General features: G+C 41.6%; 1 protein-coding gene across 1 annotated transcript in view; it reads left to right on the top strand.

The window, feature by feature from the left end:
• The window catches only part of LOC306926089 (uncharacterized protein), a 257,755-nt gene that overhangs the window by 227,820 nt on the left and 10,007 nt on the right, over positions 1–19,928 (top strand). Inside the window, exons 11-18 of the mRNA XM_079505347.1 lie at positions 4,777–4,803; positions 4,931–4,957; positions 6,297–6,350; positions 7,303–7,362; positions 10,401–10,445; positions 12,138–12,215; positions 18,022–18,066; positions 18,301–18,345. Of these exons, the coding sequence (XP_079361473.1) occupies positions 4,777–4,803; positions 4,931–4,957; positions 6,297–6,350; positions 7,303–7,362; positions 10,401–10,445; positions 12,138–12,215; positions 18,022–18,066; positions 18,301–18,345 (381 nt within the window). The remainder of the gene's footprint in view (positions 1–4,776; positions 4,804–4,930; positions 4,958–6,296; positions 6,351–7,302; positions 7,363–10,400; positions 10,446–12,137; positions 12,216–18,021; positions 18,067–18,300; positions 18,346–19,928) is intronic.

Consider the following 19,928-nt stretch of genomic DNA (forward strand, 5'->3'; position numbering starts at 1 on the left):
AGAGAGAGCAAGCCTCCCAGTGACTGCATGGTAAGAGTGAGCTATACAGGGTTCTAAATGGAGAGAGAGCAAGCCTCAACGGGACTGCATGGTAAGAGTGAGCTATACAGGGGTCTAAATGGAGAGAGCAAGCCTCAAAGTGACTGCATGGTAAGAGTGAGCTATACAGGGTTCTAAATGGAGAGAGAGCAAGCCTCAAAGGGACTGCATGGTAAGAGTGAGCTATACAGGGTTCTAAATGGAGAGAGAGCAAGCCTCAAAGTGACTGCATGGTAAGAGTGAGCTATACAGGGGTCTACATGGAGAGAGAGCAAGCCTCAGAGTGACTGCATGGTAAGAGTGAGCTATACAGGGTTCTAAATGGAGAGAGAGCAAGCCTCAAAGTGACTGCATGGTAAGAGTGAGCTATACAGGGTTCTAAATGGAGAGAGAGCAAGCCTCAAAGTGACTGCATGGTAAGAGTGAGCTATACAGGGGTCTAAATGGAGAGAGCAAGCCTCAAAGTGACTGCATGGTAAGAGTGAGCTATACAGGGTTCTAAATGGAGAGAGAGCAAGCCTCAAAGTGACTGCATGGTAAGAGTGAGCTATACAGGGGTCTAAATGGAGAGAGAGCAAGCCTCAAAGTGACTGCATGGTAAGAGTGAGCTATACAGGGTTCTAAATGGAGAGAGAGCAAGCCTCAAAGTGACTGCATGGTAAGAGTGAGCTATACAGGGTTCTAAATGGAGAGAGAGCAAGCCTCAAAGTGACTGCATGGTAAGAGTGAGCTATACAGGGGTCTAAATGGAGAGAGAGCAAGCCTCAAAGTGACTGCATGGTAAGAGTGAGCTATACAGGGGTCTAAAGAAGGCAGTTCTTTGGAAAGACATTCAATAGATGTACTTCCCGATGAAACATTTATATACCGGTATGCAAATGACTGCAGGCTGTCAGTAACTTTTTATAAATTGTATATTAATTAACATACCATCGGTGGATGAAACCATGCCGGAGGGCACCAACCTGCTCGTGTAACAGTGCAGTGCCTTGCTCAAGGACACTTCATCAACACATAAACAGGAGGAGACAGGGATCGAACCTGAAAAATTAACATTTTGGCGTTTAGGTGGTTTCTGCCCGACAGGCAGCAGAGATATATATATTTGGAACTTGGAGCCAGGTCTGGTCTAGAGGGAATATTCATCTATGGAATGAACTTCCCGTTGCGATCAGAACTGCAGACTCACTCCCAATCTTCCGTCGTAGTCTGAAAACTCACCTCAGGCGTATGTAAAGATGACCTTACAGGAGTATGTAAAGAGGACCTTACAGGAGTATGTAAAGAGGACCTTACAGGAGTATGTAAAGAGGACCTTACAGGAGTATGTAAAGAGGACCTTACAGGCGTATGTAAAGAGGACCTTACAGGCGTATGTAAAGAGGACCTTACAGGAGTATGTAAAGAGGACCTTACAGGCGTATGTAAAGAGGACCTTACAGGCGTATGTAAAGAGGACCTTACAGGCGTGTGTAAAGACGACCTTACAGGAGTATGTAAAGAGGACCTTACAGGAGTATGTAAAGAGGACCTTACAGGAGTATGTAAAGAGGACCTTACAGGCGTATGTAAAGAGGACCTTACAGGCGTATGTAAAGAGGACCTTACAGGAGTATGTAAAGAGGACCTTACAGGAGTATGTAAAGAGGACCTTACAGGAGTATGTAAAGACGACCTTACAGGAGTATGTAAAGAGGACCTTACAGGAGTATGTAAAGAGGACCTTACAGGAGTATGTAAAGACGACCTTACAGGAGTATGTAAAGAGGACCTTACAGGAGTATGTAAAGACGACCTTACAGGAGTATGTAAAGAGGACCTTACAGGAGTATGTAAAGACGACCTTACAGGAGTATGTAAAGAGGACCTTACAGGAGTATGTAAAGACGACCTTACAGGAGTATGTAAAGAGGACCTTACAGGCGTGTGTAAAGAGGACCTTACAGGCGTATGTAAAGACGACCTTACAGGAGTATGTAAAGACGACCTTACAGGAGTATGTAAAGAGGACCTTACAGGAGTATGTAAAGACGACCTTACAGGAGTATGTAAAGAGGACCTTACAGGAGTATGTAAAGACGACCTTACAGGAGTATGTAAAGAGGACCTTACAGGCGTGTGTAAAGAGGACCTTACAGGCGTATGTAAAGACGACCTTACAGGAGTATGTAAAGACGACCTTACAGGAGTATGTAAAGACGACCTTACAGGAGTATGTAAAGACGACCTTACAGGAGTATGTAAAGACGACCTTACAGGAGTATGTAAAGGCTAAACTTATGTAATTTAGATATAGCATATTGTGCGTGCGTGCGTGTGTGCGTGCGTGCGTGCGTGCGTGCGTGCGTGCGTGCGTGCGTGCGTGCGTGCGTGTGTGCGTGGAGCAGAAGGATGGGCGCCAGATGGAAAACCTCACTGCGTAGCTTCTGATTATAGTTCTGAAATAAGAGAAAGGGGTTAATAACCTCCAACTTATGATAACATTTAGAACATTTATTACAACGTACGAGCAACTACTTGAGAGGACGGATAAACACGCGGCAACCCCTGCGATCGGACAGCTGTGTACTGTGTGTGTGTGTGTGTGTGTGTGTGTGTGTGTGTGTGTGTGTGTGTGTGTGTGTGTGTGTGTGTGTGTGTGTGTGTGTGTGTGTGTGTGTGTGTGTGTGTGTGTGTGTGTGTGTGTCTGTGTGTGTGTGTGTGCGCCTGTGAGGGTGCTCTTACACAAGATCTCCCCTATAGCTATGGATGACTTCACAGCAGATGTTGAACTGCTCAGAGCACAAGCCCACCTGGCACGCACACACACACACACACACACACGCACACACACACGCACGCATGTGCACGCACACACAAACACAAACACACACAGTATTTACATAAACTTTCATTTGTACACAATAGCTCTGATTACCAAAGCTGTATGGATATATGCCAGGATATGATACTGGATTACAGTCCCAAGTGTTGACACACACTCTCTCTCTCTCTCTCTCTCTCTCTCTCTCTCTCTCTCTGTGTGTGTGTGTGTGTGTGTGTGTGTGTGTGTGTGTGTGTGTGTGTGTGTGTGTGTGTGTGTGTGTGTGTGTGTGTGTGTGTGTGTGTGTGTGTGTGTGTGTGTGTGTGTGTGTGTGTGTGTGTGTATTACGTGTGTATGTTCACTACAGTATGTATGTATGTATGTATATTTATGTATAAATCTATGAAACTCTCCATACATGTCTTTGGTCTAAAAAACATGATTACAAACATGCAAAAGCACCCACGCACGCATGAGAGCACACACACACACGCGCGCGCACACACACACACACACACACACACACACACACACACACACACACACACACACACACACACACACACACACACACACACACACACACACAAAGCAGATCTTTTCCACGCAGCAGGTCAGTGCAGGCCTCATTCATCAAGCTGTGCAGAGTATGAGTCCTGACTGCAGGGGGCGCCATGTTCATATATTTCTCTTTAAAAGAGTCAATCAGTCTGAGGCGACAGGCCAGGCTCTGTTTAACCACTTACAGCTCCACTATTTTAATATGTTTAATAATAACTGTATTGTATAATACATTACATCACTATGTTTAACCCATTTAGACCTGATGACGATTTTTTTTAAGTCTTCTAAATCCTAGAGGTTTTCTGAAAAACCTGTGTTTCTATGTCAGTGGTGCTCAATATTTCATGTCAAGGACCCCAAAAAGGTTCTGTATTTGGCCGCCGACCTCCATCTGAAAATATGTTGTTCCAGGAACCCCCCAGAAGCAAAGATTTGAGTTAAAAACGTTCGCTCTGAAAGAATATATATTCAAAGATTTGCGCCACATTTTCATGATTTTTCCAAAATAGCAGATCTACAAGCTCATGGCGCGGCACTCGGTGCAGCGCTATGAGCTTGTAGATCTGCTATTTTTCAATAGCTAAAGTATAACATAATGCTTAAAACACCAAAAGGGGTTCCCGTACAGAATGGGTTATTACATCACTATGTAATATGTTTAATTACTGTACTGAATGACACATTATTACGTCCCATGCAAATTAGACATTTGCATTTACAAACAACAAATCCCACCATTCGTTCCCTGACGCTTTAGACTTTAGAAGAAAAACAAGAAAGAAAAGAAAACAATGATGGGGCAGCAGTGGCTCAGGGGCAGAGTGGCCGGTAGAGGGTCCCAGTTCGATCCCTGTGGGCTCCCCCAGAGTTAGTGTCGAAGTGTCCTTGAGCAAGACACTGAACCCCTAATTGCTCCCAATGTGCAAGTTGGTTATCTGGGTCATCCGGACCTATAGGATACTTTTGTATAAATTTGTGCCACCATGCCTCTTCTTGCAAAACTGTTAATAAAGTAATCAATCAATCAATCAATCAATCAAAAAAGATATCTACATACACATAGCATATACATCTAGTACAGTATGTGTATATATACTGTATATAGTTCCATAGTGGAGCTTTAAGTTCTATATACTGTACTTAATAGCCAATCTAAACGCTTCTGTACCAGTGTCTATTTTTGCTTTTTGTAACATGTGTCTATTTTTGCTTTTTGTAACATGTCCAAAATGACATGCTCAAACTCAAACCAGCGATGTCAGGATGACAGTGGTTAATACACCAGTCAACACTGACATCTAGTGGCCATTTATCAACGTTCACCATAACACTACTACTGTAAGATCTTTGTCCTTTCTTCTCATCCACAGGGTTTTCCAGGTCGTGACGCCATTGAGGTGAGTCCAGGTTTTGGGTTTACTACTAAACAATCAATTTGTTGTTCATCAAACATTATAACATGCTGGCTATTAAAGACCTGAGTAAACTTATTATGTCCTCTCTCTCATCTGACATTTCTTTCAGGGAGCGGTGGGGTCGCCTGGAAAGCCAGTAAGATCACTAAACTCATCATGCCACTCATCATGGTTTCATCTTTTACTTTACCTCTCTTTTTTTGTTATATTAGTTTTTATTGGTTTTTTTTATAGACATGACAAAACAACACATACACCAGACTATAGACCAGACTATAAAGCATAATTAAATGAGCAACAGACCAGACCCATATCGATATGAAACGTACTTACTTTACCTCTCTTGTATATCAGCTGAGACACAACGACCCTTTCAGCCAGAAGTATGGCGAAAGACCAGTCAATGAACTGCTCAGACAGCTGGTCATCAATAATAATTGATGACCACATAATTTAATAATCACATAAAAAACAAAGAAATGGGCCTGTCACAGACATGAGCAAAGAAGGAAATGTTGCGCCTCAGCATCACATTCTCATTCACATGATTCACTTCATCCAATCACACACTCATTCCTTCTTCATACCGGCTATTTAAACTGGAAGTGTGCACTGCTCATCCTGCTTGTTTGCTGCACACTGATGCTGCTGCGCTGCTGTCTGCTTAAACTTTTGCTGCTCACCCTCCTCCATCTGTCATTTTGGATCTGCTGTTTAGGTACGGGGGATTCAGAGTCCCTGGTTGGGACTGATGCGTTTGATCAGAGTACCTAAAAAGCAGATCCAATTCATCGCCAAACCATACTAAATATATTGCATTGCATCATTTTGTATTCAATAAATATATATTTCATCCATTCATTGAGACCTGAGATCAGATTCTACATCATCATCGTCAGTTTTCTGAAAAACCTATGTTTCTATATCAGTGGTTGTCAACCTATTTCATGTCAAGGACCCCAAAAATGATTTGAATTCGGCCGCCGACCCCATCTCAAAATATGTTGTTCTCGGGGCCCCTCAGAAGCAAACATAAATAAAAAAGATAAAAATCATTTGCTGTGAAAGAATATATATTCAAACATTTGCGCCACATTTTCACGATTTTTCTAAAATAGCATGACTTAAAGCCTGGCTGTATACTTTGTTGCCTCAAATGGCATTCAATGATAATAAAATGAAATCACACCCGTGTGAAGTGAGTGGTGCTGTTATCATCATACGTCATCATACATTATCTCAGTCATTCCCGACCACATCTCCCACATCTTAGTTTTGTAAACACTAAACACACAATACAGTTTCAGTTTAGTTATCGTTTTTCTTTTCCTTTTCTAGTTTTTATTTAGTTAACGAACATGTTTTTATTAATTTAGTTAGTTAGTTTTAGTTTTTTAGTTAGTTTTAGTTAACGATAATAACCTTGACCCAGGTCTTGACCACACTGGTAACCCATCATGTGTGTCAACAAACAGGGAGAAGATGGTGAGCCTGGCTATCCTGGACCGCAGGGCCCTCCAGGGGGAAAGGTAACGATGAACTCTACAACAGTGGTTCCCAAACTCTTTCATGTCAAGGACCCCCAAAATCGACATTAATTAGGCCGAGGACCCCCATTTGAAAAGATATGCCAGTGACCCCGATAAGAGAGGATTTTTACGGCTCTAGCAGTGATTCCGAAACATGTTAATTTCATGGACACCCAGTTTCACATGCAATAGGCTATGGACGCCGATTTAATGGCATTTCTATCTCTGGTACCCCAATTGATATTGTAAAATCACTGTTAATTTAACTCTGAGAGTGTACACTCTCTGAGTTACAGACCCATAAGGGTCCATTTGGTTCCTAACTGTATCTCTAATTTAGCTAAGGACCCCCTGAAATTCCCCCCTGAAAGTACCCCTAGGGGTCCCCGGTACTCTACAAGTACTCAATGACCACATGCAGTGTTAGTGGGGTCGTATCTGTGGAGAGAAAAGGTCCGTTTCTCAATGGATTTATCATCTATGAAGGTTAGAAAACAAATTGAGCCCTCATGTACCTCGCAAAAATGCGGGGAAAATTCATGAGAGCCCCAAATCCATATGGCCACCATCAACAACCTGTTAAGGCACAATAAGGCAAAATGACCTAAAATTCATTCTGCTTTCAGTAGCATGTGACATGTCAAACTAGGGGGTTTTCATGATTCTGAATCCATTCCAAGCATTAGTTTTGCACGAAGAAACACTCCTTGGGCTAAAAACGACCATAGCCACTTGCCCAAATGTGCTCAAATGTGCTGACCTCGTCACATCTGTGATGACGGCTATGGTCTGTAACTCAGAGAGTGTACACTCTTCATAGATGATAAATCCACTGAGAAAGGACCTTTGCTCTCCGCGGTCACGGAAAGTATCAGATACGACCTCACTATGTACTGACATTGTGAATATAACTCTCACACTGACCATGTCCTTCTCCTGCATGTTGAAACAGGGCGAGGCAGGTGCTGGAGAGAAAGGAGAGAGGGGATTGGATGGACTGCCAGGATTCAAGGTAGAAGTCTTTATTATTAGTATTAGCAGCAGCGGTAGGAATAATAGTAGTCTAGTTAGTACATTCAGTACAAGTACTGTAACAACAATTCATATAGCACTAGCAGTAATAATAGTTGTAATAAGTTACAGTGGCACTAGTTATAGTAGTCCTAATTGTAGTAGTACTAGCAGTAATAATAGTTGTAATAGACAGTTACAGTGGCACTATAGTTATAGTAGTCCTAATTGTAGTAGCACTAGCAGTAATACTAGTTGTAATAGACAGTTACAGTGGCACTATAGTTATAGTAGTCCTAATTGTAGTAGTACTAGCAGTAATAATAGTTGTAATAGACAGTTACAGTGGCACTAGTTATAGGAGTCCTAATTGTAGTAGTACTAGCAGTAATAATAGTTGTAATAGACAGTTACAGTGGCACTAGTTATAGGAGTCCTAATTGTAGTAGTACTAGCAGTAATACTAGTTGTAATAAGTTACAGTGGCACTAGTTATAGTAGTCCTAATTGTAGTAGTACTAGCAGTAATAATAGTTGTAATAGACAGTTACAGTGGCACTAGTCCTAATTGTAGTAGTACTAGCAGTAATAATAGTTGTAATAAGTTACAGTGGCACTAGTTATAGGAGTCCTAATTGTAGTAGTACTAGCAGTAATACTAGTTGTAATAAGTTACAGTGGCACTAGTTATAGTAGTCCTAATTGTAGTAGTACTAGCAGTAATAATAGTTGTAATAGACAGTTACAGTGGCACTAGTTATAGGAGTCCTAATTGTAGTAGTACTAGCAGTAATAATAGTTGTAATAAGTTACAGTGGCACTAGTTATAGGAGTCCTAATTGTAGTAGTACTAGCAGTAATACTAGTTGTAATAAGTTACAGTGGCACTAGTTATAGGAGTCCTAATTGTAGTAGTACTAGCAGTAATAATAGTTGTAATAGACAGTTACAGTGGCACTAGTTATAGGAGTCCTAATTGTAGTAGTACTAGCAGTAATAATAGTTGTAATAGACAGTTACAGTGGCACTAGTTATAGTAGTCCTAATTGTAGTAGTACTAGCAGTAATAATAGTTGTAATAGACAGTTACAGTGGCACTAGTCCTAATTGTAGTAGTACTAGCAGTAATAATAGTTGTAATAAGTTACAGTGGCACTAGTTATAGTAGTCCTAATTGTAGTAGTACTAGCAGTAATAATAGTTGTAATAGGTTACAGTGGCACTATAGTTATAGTAGTCCTAATTGTAGTAGTACTAGCAGTAATAATAGTTGTAATAGGTTACAGTGGCACTATAGTTATAGTAGTCCTAATTGTAGTAGTACTAGCAGTATACAGTATGCATGAGCAGTAATGGTGCGTTCACACGGGCGGAAGCAAAAGATTCAAAGATGCAAAGCTACACAGTGTATTTGTAGCTGTTGCAGCAGCGTCGGATTTGCTTCTATTCGTAGCTTCACGTCGCTGGCATCTTTGCATCTGCTCGTGTGAACGCAACATAACAGTAGTTATAGCAGTACATGCATGCAGTTGTAGTGGCAGCAATAGTACTAGTGGCAGTAATGGTAGCGGGCCATTTAGATTAATGTTTTATGATCTTAATGCAATATATTAGAATGAAGCAATATTACACAAGAGGGTGTGCGTTCGCGTCATTAACGAACGCCTGCGTTGCTGCAGGAACTCGCCCGGTTCCGAAAGGCAGCGTAGAAGTGCATTAAATGACGTTAAAGCACACCCGCGAGTGTAATATTGCAATTATACCCTTTTAAATTAAATTAAGATATTCACAAAAAAATCATACTGTTTTAATGACAAATGTAGCCACTATGACCACAAATGTCCCAAGAAACTCGCTAGCCTAGCAACCCAGTCAGCTGTCTGTGCTCTGGGAGAACAGAGCAGCTGATTTCTATGTTTTGATTAGGCGTTCCTATACACTCGTTTAAAGCACGGCTAGAAGGCTGTTTCAACCAATCAGATTGCTTCCTCGAAACGACCTACTGTATAATACATCTTTATAGACAACCTTAAAGGTGCAGTGCAACGGAAATGGTGGACATTTTATTTTGAAGTTTCAAACGGATTCAAGTTGAAACACCGGTCTGAAATTTCTGAATCAATCAGAGCGTCGCATCCCTTCAGGCGATGGGACGGTAGCTAGGGACGGTTGCTATGCTATAAGTGTGTTTGTTTACAAATCAGATAGACGGCCAGCTGTACCAGTTTACTGTTATGCGGCTTATTTCTACCCTATAATGTTTTCAGATACATATTTTAGCGTGATGATTAAGTTGAAACCGAGTAATACACCGTCTGGATGTTATCTTGAATGGGAATAAAAACAGAGGATTTCTGTAATCAATAGCAGCTGTGCTGCACGGATGCGCACATATGGGGAATTAAACGGGTGAGCTTCATTTTTATTGGCTTTTATCGATGTGGGCCTCACACGCAGCACGTTTTCGTTTTCAGGAAGTAATAAAAAATATATTTTTATGTACTTTTGATATAAAAACACACAAATGAGAATTTGCCCATTTTTTTGGCATCCATTGTTAGGTATGCCCATATGATGACCACGGATATGGTCTAAAAGTGTGAAAAACGTATTTTTCATTTCACTACACCTTTAACCCATTTAGGACTGAGGTTTTCTGAAAAACCTATGTTTCTATGTCAGTGGTGCTCAACCTTTTTCATGTCAAGGACCCCCAGAATTATCTGTATTTGGCTGCGGACCCCCATCTGAAAATATGTTGTTCCAGGGACCTCCCAGAAGCAATGATTTGCGTTAAAACGTTCGCTCTGAAAGAATATATATAAGATTTGCGCCACATTTTCACGATTTAAAAAAAATTAACAGATCTACAAGCTCATAGCGCGGCACTCGGTGCCGCGCTATGAGCTTGTAGATCTGCTATTTGTTCAACAGCTAAAGTATAACATAAAGCTTAAAACACCAAACGGGTTTTAAAGCAAACCACCAAACCATCTCTCTTTTTATCTCTAATGTGTGTCTGTTCAAATCTGTTCAAAGGGTGACAGAGGGGAAGCCGGTGACCACGGACCCCAGGGACCCATGGTATGTGCTGTTTGGTCCAAACATGTGCCCGTCGGTCACGCAGTGGGCTTGTTGCTGTGTGTGTTTGTCCCATATCTTCAGTGCTTTCCAGTGGTGGAAAGTAGCCATGAAGTACATTTACGTAAAGGTTTCATGACCAGTAATTTTCATTTCTTTTAGGTTTTCTGACCCCAATTACACCCTGAACTGTGAACATTCAGTGGATTTTCTGTGGTCTGGGGTTTTCTCTGTGTGTTCTGGAGCCTTTTGAGCTGCAATGAAAACAGGCAAAACTGTGACGTCTGCTGGCCAATCCCATTGAAATATATGATTTGCAAGCTGTGACATCACAGTCAGCAGGAACATCAGAGCACTTGTTTGAGCCAGAAATCCCCAGACCACAGAAGATCTACTGAATGTTAAAAGTTCAGTTTGTTTTGGGTGCAATAGAGCGTCGCAGTCCCGCCCCCTACCAGGGCCCAGGAAATGATTCTCCGTTCATTTTCCTCATAGACATTTCAGAAAGTATTTATTTAAAGACGTTTACGCCGCGGACAAAACCAACTCTTGTCGTGACAAATCATGACAACAAACACAATTTTTCGGGTCAAACAAAGAATTGGAAAGTAGAAAAAAACGGCAGGTTACAACACTTTTTTGTTGTTTTTCTTCTATGTAATTATTTGTTTGGTCCAAAATATTGTGTGTTTTGTCATGATTTGTCACAACTTGAGTTGGCTTCGTACGACGCTTAAAAGGTCTTTAAATAAATACTTTTTGAAATGTCTATGGGAAAAATGCATTGTGATTCATTTCCTGGGCCTGGTGTCGTCATGAAAGGGGGCGGGACTGTGACGCTCTATTGAGGTCAGAAAAGCTAAAGAAAATGAGAAAAATTACAAAAACTTTTTTTATGTCACAATCCCTTTAATTACTGTACTTAGGTCCAATTTTGAGTATTTGTAGTTTACCTGAGCATCTACAATTTCCATTACTTTAACTTCTACTCCACTATATCTCGGATCCAAATATTGTACTTTTACCCACTTCAGCCCTACACTGTATATATTTCAGCCATTTGAAATTAGCCGATCTACAAGCTCACCATGTGTCGCAAATACAATCAATCAAGCAATGCGACGCATTGTGAGCTTGTAGATCTGCTATTTTCAAAAGGTTTGTATCAATATATGTTGGGACATTCTGCATAGTGAGTACTTTCTACTTTTGCTGCTTTAAGTACATTTTGAGTAAATTCTACATTGATTGCAGTATTGATACTTTTACTTAACCCATTTTGACCTGAGGACGATTCTACAAATGTCTTCTAAATTCTGACAGTTTTCTGAAAAACCCATGTTTCTATATCAGTGGTTTTCAGACTATTTCATGTCAAGGACCCCAACAATTATATGTAATTGGCCAACCGACCCCCATCTGAAAATATGTTGTTCCAGGGACCCCCCTGAAGCAAAGATTTGAGTTAAAACGTTCGCTGTGAAAGAATATATATTCAAAGATTTGCACCACATTTTCACAAAAATAGCAGATCTACAAGCTCGTAGCGCGGCACTCGGTGCCGCGCTATGAGCTTGTCGATCTGCTATTTTTCAATGGCTAAAGTATAACAAAATGCTTAAAACACCAAAAGGGGTTCCCGCCCTAATGTGAGTACTTTTGTTAACCACTGGTGCTGTCTCTGGTCTCTGTCAGGGTCATCCAGGAGACAAGGGGGTCGCAGGCTCCTCGGACATCATCGACTTCAACGGGAAGCTCCTGGACGCGTTCCAGGTGAGCAGCGCCACAATGAATATACCCATCCTCTACACCACACCAGTGGTTTTCAACACTTTTTCATGTCACGGTCCATTATTGATTCTGCATTTGAGCCACGGACCTAACATTTTGTATACCACACCATAGACAACAGACGTATGGCAACATTTTCCAAATTTCATTATGCTTTAAGTAGCATGTGACATGTCAAACTAGGGGGGTTTTCATGATTCTGAATCCATTCCAAGCATTAGTTTTGCACAAAAAACACTCCTTAGGCTAAAGAAATGGCCATAACTGTCATCACAAATTTAGGCCAAGGAGTGTTTTTCGTGCAAAACGAATGCTTGGAACTAAAGAATATTTCTTTGTCATGGGATACGATTTTGTCCACAATTCCATGCTGTATTGATGGTGGTACCATTAGGAGTGATAACAGGCAACCGTTGATCAAAATAACAATTATTCTACAATACAATTGTGGAGACTTCTGTAAATTAAGTAATGCAGGTGTTTAACAATTATTTAACTCTTGAGAGTGTAAAATGAAATTTGGTGATTTCATTTTACACTCTCAAGAGTTAAAGATCTATAAGGGTACATTTGGTCACCAACTCTCCATAATTTAGCTGAGGACCACCTGGAACCCCCTCAAGGACCACTGGTGGTCCCCGAACCGACCACTGGTTGAAAACCCAACGCTCTACTACACGCACATGAGATTATTTATTAAATCATACTTCAGTGGGTGGATCACGTTATAGGATTCTAGGCCACAACTTAAAGGACCACTTCACCACTTTTCAACCTGTCTTCATATAATAGGTCCTCACTAATAATCATGATAAAATGGCACGATTTCTTTCTACTCAGTCTTTGTCTCATAGGAGGGCTGTGGGCAGTTTAGAAACCGTCTTCCAGTGACATCATCATTAGGCAGATTTTTTTTTAAACAAGATGTAAAAAAAAAAATGTTTAGATTTTCATTATCGTGAGAACGATGGCTTCCATTTTCGCATTGCAACTTTTCATGACTAGAAAGACTGCAGTTTCTATTAGCTTGTATTCCCCATCGATGATGTCACTGGAAGACGGTTTCTGAACTGCCCACAGCCCTCCTATGAGACACAGACCGAGTAGAAAAAACATTGCGCCATTTTTTCATGATTATTAGTGAGGACCTATTATATGAAGCTAGGTTGAAAAGTGGTGAAGTGGTCCTTTAAATGGTGCCATCCATGGCGATGGAAACCTGGTAGGCTATAAAACATTTACATTTCTGTTTTTTTTTTGTCAAGACCCGCCACATGTAGGCAAACTGAACACATTGCTGTTTCTTCCTGACAGGCGATCAGCACCATCAGTGTCTCGGTAATCTACTGCATGGCCTTGTTGGTGTGATTTGTCAGCAAAACATACAATACACACACACGCACGCGCACACACACACACACACACACACACACACACACACACACACACACACACACATCAGACGAACATGCTCTGTGCTGTCCGTGTTTCATGGCCGCCTCAATGCTTTTCCAATGGAAGTCACGTGGTTTGACCAAACACTGTTGACCATCACACACAACTGTTTGGTCAAACCACGTGACTTCCATTGGAAAAGCATTGAGGCGGCCATGAAACATGGACAGCACAGAGCATGTTCGTCTGATATGTGTGTACACCGCAGGGCCACACACACACACACACACACACACACACACACACACACACACACACACACACACACACACACACACACACACACACACTATCAGCCTGTGATCTGTGACTGTGTTCATGCCGTGGGTGTGTTTGTTTTTTCAGTATAGGTAAACTCCTGACATCAGATGTATTGAATGACATGTAGACATGTAACCAAACGCCCCAGTCAGTCTACCAGGCGGCCTCTAATACATCATTACATACACATGTATACATACAGGATGCAACACATGCCAGCAAATACAACACATACGGGGCATCACGTTCAACACATCACTCACGTTCAACATGTTTACAGAACGTTATCGTTCATCATCGGTGTGCATGGACGCCCAGATCACTATCATTATAGTTATCTGCCCTCATCAAACCCTGTACACGCAAGACCCTTCCCCCGCTGCCACCCTTAGATCTTAATATGGAGCTGACCTGTTCTGACATTCCATATGTTGATCTGACCTCACGACATGCTCCATAAAGACCTCATCAAACCCTGTACACTCAAGACAAGCTCCATATACTGTATGGCCGGTACATAATTCATTCCATATGTTGATCTGACCCCCCCATGCCAAAGCGCCAGCGCTCGCCCAGCAGTCCGCCGTACACCCAGGCGGATGCGCTCTTCTCGCCCTCAGGGTGTCTTACTGGTTGTTACCATTCCTGATGTGGACCTGATGTGCCCATTTAAAGGGCCACGGCGACATTTGTCAGCTATTGCGTTTGTGTTTCTTTCTTGTGGCATTTTCTTTTATTGCCTTAGGATATGTGTTTGAGTTGTAACATGCTATGAGGATTTGTGCTTGAGTTGTAACATGCTATGAGGATTTGTGCTTGAGTTGTAACATGCTATGAGGAATTGTGTTTGAGTTGTAACATGCTATGAGGAATTGTGTTTGAGTTGTAACATGCTATGAGGATTCGTGCTTGAGTTGTAACATGCTATGAGGATTTGTGCTTGAGTTGTAACATGCTATGCGGTGGTGCTGTGATGCTAGCAGACTGGAAGACTTCTCTGATGGTACCCATGGATGTATTAAAAGACATGTCATACTCTGCTAGGGTGACCAGATCCAAAACTGTTCATTTTTTAGGGACAGAAGTATCGCTTGTGTGGGTTAGTTAGGCCTACCTATAAGTTGCTATTAAAGGTCATATTCGACCATATAGGCCTAATATTGCTTTAATTTTGATATTAAACCCCTCTGGCGTCTCACATTTTGTTTTTAAATGCTAATTTTGGTCATGGGTGGTACGGCCAACTTGGTACTGTAGCCTACAGGGGGATATTTCTCATGTTATTATAACAGGCTTAAAAACACATCTAGCAGGAAAAGAGACAATGGAGAGAGCTATACAACTGAAAGCCAACTATTAGGGGACTATGGCATTGGAACACATGATGCCTGCCAGTCAGTCACAATGTGGGACAGCTAGGGTCTCAATTTGTGGGACGCCTGAAAAGTCTTGGAAATGAGGGACTGTCCCGTGCAAAGGGGGGCATCTGGTCACCCTACCCATGGCTATATTAACCCATTTTGGGCGGGAACCCCTGTTGGTGTTGTTATGCTTTAGCTATTGAAAAATAGCAGATCTTGTAGGTCTGCTATTTTTGAAAAATCGAAGAACGACTGACATAGAAACATAGCTTTTTCAGAAAACTGTCAGGATGTAGAAGACATTTATAGAATCTGATCTCAGGTCAGAATGGGTTAAAAAGCCTGTCATGCTCTGCATGCATTGTGCTGTTCCCTAACTCAGCGGGGATGCAAATTAAAGCCTGCAGTGGAATAGAATCCCTCTCTTCTACACACAGAGCACATTGATATTCTGCCACGTACCGTGCTACATGCTAATAACAGATGCTTATCTCTGCAGTGGAGTGTGTATTTGATTGAAAAAACACCATGCATTTGGCCCCCGCGAGGCTCCGTGTGAAATGGGCCCCATGCATGTGATACTATAGAGAGCCTTGTGAGCAAAAGTTACAGAGGACTCTGACCTGCAGAGATCTTATCAATAGTCTGGGGCCAATCTGGATCGGTTGGCCTCAGTTCAGTCAGATGGTTTTAGAGAGAGAGAGAAAGAGTGCGTGAGTTTCTCATAGTGCACTGCAGTGCACCGTCATATGTGTGCAACCTGTTTCGCTATATCCGCTGACTTGTTTGTGTGGAAAAAGCCACATTTCACATCTGTGGTGAAATTCTAGTCAATGATGATGAATTTAGTGCTGAACACAAGACTGACATATACTGGATTTATTATATTCCAACCCAATTTAATTTCATGGCTTTTTAGCATAGGCTAATTATCTGCGTGGGTGGCTACCACTGCTGGGTGATGGAATAGTCTCTAAGACAATTGTTGTTGGGGAAACACATCTGTCGGTTGCCATGGCTTTGCCAACGAACAACCACAGGCTTCTCGGAGGAGGAGAAATAAGCATGTTCACCTCTGGGAGGGAGTATTATTTCCATCTTTTATTGCTTCAAGATGGCGGCACACACTTCAGAGGTCTCGGGGCAACAAGTGTTGCTTTGTGGCTCTAGAGAGGAGAGTAAAGGGCATGATGTAAGAGAGCCATCCGTCACCAGAGAAGACACCATGGGCTCCAGATATAACCACTAGATACGGATCCATCATCTGCTGGCCCTATGAAGCCCTAAGGACGTTCCATTTGATTCAGGAATCGTTGCACGTTGAACTAATCATTATCCATTGTTTCAGCACCCTCCCCCCCCCCCCCCCCCCTCCACCCCTCCCCTATCTACTTTTGACATATGGATGCTAGAAATAAAGACTAACCTTAGGCAGAAGTGGAAAGTAACTTAAGTACTGTACTTAAGTACACGTTCAAGATACTATAGGAAAATGTTGTACTTTTAGTCCACTACAATTATATGAGAACTTTAAGTTTTAATTTAGATTTTTATTAGAAAACTTACATTAACCACGTCAGCCCTACTGTGTATTTAGACAATTTGAAAATAGCTGATCTACCTCGCAGTGCGACGCATTGTGAGCTTGTAGATCTTCAAAGGATTTTTATACATTTGAAAACATTTAAACGGGACATTCTGCATAATGAGTATTTATTATACTTTTATATTATTTTATATATTTGATACTTTTAATTTTGATGCTTTTTGAACTTTCACTCACTTCCACCACTGCAAAAAGGCTCTGTCTCCTTCGTTGCTCGTTGATGTAAACCTCCAGTGAAGCGTTCCAGTGTGAAGCTTGCGGTCAACGACATCTTGTAGCATAAACCACATTCTGTGCCATTTAAGGCCTAATTGTATATCAACGCATCGGCAACAAAGCTGGTCCTCATCAGTGTGACAGCGGCGGAGAGAAGGAACAAGAAGAACCATCCGATGTGTTTACTGTCGGGGCCTGATATTCGGTTGAGAAATCAGCCAGCGTTTGTACTATTGCTTTATGTTGGCGCCAGAGCTTCATGGCCCCTGTGTGTGAATTCCCTACAACGTTCCCAAGGTTTAACCAATTAAGACCTGAGACCAGATTCTACTAAGGCCCCATTTACACTGGCAGACAAATCTAGCCTGAATCAGATCTGTGCCACATCAAGATTGAAATCCGATTGGTTTAAATGGTCACATGACTCATTTAGACAAATCAGATTCCAATCTGGATGTGGCTCAGATCTGATTCAGGCTGGATTTGGCTGCCAGTGTAAATGGGGCCTAAATGTCTTCTAAACTACCTATTGTTTCTATATTGGTGGTTCTCAAACTATTCCCCCAAAATTATATGTATTTGAAAAATGTTCGCTGTGAAAGGATATTCAAAGATTTGCATACATTTTCACGATTTTTCAAAAATAGCTAAAGTATAAAATGATGGTTAAAAGTGGTTTAAAAGCTACGAGGTGACACAGATGCGTTCCAGGTATTAATGGCTTAAACACCAATATGTGTCACACATCAGACAGCTGCCTGCGCATCTGTGTGAATGAATGTCTGAGAAAGCACTAGTGTCATTAAACATGGAGAGCTCTTTTCCAAGTAAGACGCAATAAATTAGACAGTTCATTATTTTATTTGTCTCTTTTTCTTTTTTTTCCCAGGGTCCACCTGGTCCACCTGGGATTCGCGGACCCCCCGGCGAAAAAGTAAGGAATTTATCCAACTTCCTGTGAGTTGTGTTATCGTGAACATCACACATCTTCACACCATCATGTGACTCCTGGATCATTGTTTTTTTAGAAGCTGTGGTTTGAAACCAGACTGTTTAAGCACAGTCAAGCCCATCGTGTTGTTGAGTTGTGGTTATAATAATGCATTCTATCTCATATAGGATTATTAGATGTCAGGATAATAAAAGTTGTCTTTCACCTGTCCACCAGGGGGAGCTTGGCTTACCTGGACCTTCAGGAGAGGATGGAGAGAAGGTACGGTAGCACATACCAGATTGACCAGATAGACCAACCATAAACGGCCATAGCCATCATCACAAATGTGATGAGGTCATCACATTAGGGCAAGTGGCTATGGCCGAATTTAGTGTTTTTCATGCAAAACTAATGCTTGGAATGGATGCAGAATCATGAAAGAAGTTTGGCATGCCACATGCTACTTAAAGGACCACTTCACCAACTTTCAACTTCTCTTCCTATAATTGGTCCTAACTAATGTTCATGATAAAATACCACCATTTTTTCCTACTCAGTCTGTGTCTCATAAGAAGGCTGTGGGCAGTTCAGAAACCCGTCCACCAGTGACATCATCGATGGTGAATCCAAGCTAATAGAAACGGCAGGCTTTCTTTTCCTGAAAAGTTGCAATGCAAAAGTTGAAGCCATCGTTCTCACGATAATAATAATCTAAATATATTTTAAAATTAAAATAAAATCTGCCTAATGATGATGTCACTGGTGGACGGGTGTCCGAACTGCCCAAAGCCCTCCTATGAGACACAGACTGAGTAGGAAAAAATGGTGGTGTTTTATCATGAACATTAGTGAGGACCAATTATATGAAGAGATGTTGAAAAGTGGTGAAGTGGTCCTTTAAAGCATAATGAAATTTAGAAAAGTTATTTTACCTTAATACCTTATATCGGTTGTTATTAATGGTGGCCATATGGATTTGGGGCTCTCACAAATTTTGACGCAGAGGGGCTTGGGGGCTCAATTTGTTTTTTAACCTTCATAGATGATAAATCCACTGAGAAACTTTGCTCTCCGCGGTCACGGAAGTATCAGATATTACCCAACTAGCATGCGTTTATTTTGGACGCGCAGAGAAGTTGAGGGGGGCGATTACGCAAGCGTATTTTTCACGGGTGCTGTCCAGTGAAATTGTCGCATGCACGCTTGTTTCGTGCACACGCCCGCGGGATGACTAGACCTGGAATGTGGTGAGCGTCCCGTGCCCCTCATGAGCAGATCCAGGCGACAGCGCCTGCGCCACTCACTTCCCGTCTGAAAGGACCTTAATGTGTAAATAAATACGGCAAATACAGAAAGAAAACAAAAGGTTTTTGAGGGGCGCTGACCCCTCCTATGGGGGGTCTGTGTAAACACAAACATAGAAGACAACAGTGTGTAAACACAAACATTGAAGACAAAAGTGAGGACGCAAATTGTGATTGGCCAGAATGAGATGATGTATGATGACGTATGATGATAAGAGCGCCCCTCATTTCACACAGGTGTGATTTTTTGACTAGCCACATATCAGAGAAGCACAAGGGAATCAATCATGCTATTACACCCCATCTTTTGCTATAAATAGCTATAAAGCAACCATTAATTACACTTGTACTGTCAATATATTATATTGTGTCATTTTTCTTTGTTTGGGATTTTGAATGGTCTTGTTTTTCTTTATGAGGAAGCTCTAAGTAGAAACATTTCACTGCCTGAAATGTTGGAACAGCTGTATCGTAAGCATGAGACAAAACCGTTTGAACCTTGATTCAGGTGGAAATCAGCCACGTTTCTCATCATGAAATCGTTTTAAGGTTCTCTGT

Source organism: Electrona antarctica, assembly GCF_951216825.1.
Source record: "Electrona antarctica genome assembly, chromosome: 1".
In the NCBI taxonomy this organism is placed as follows: Eukaryota; Metazoa; Chordata; class Actinopteri; order Myctophiformes; family Myctophidae; genus Electrona; species Electrona antarctica.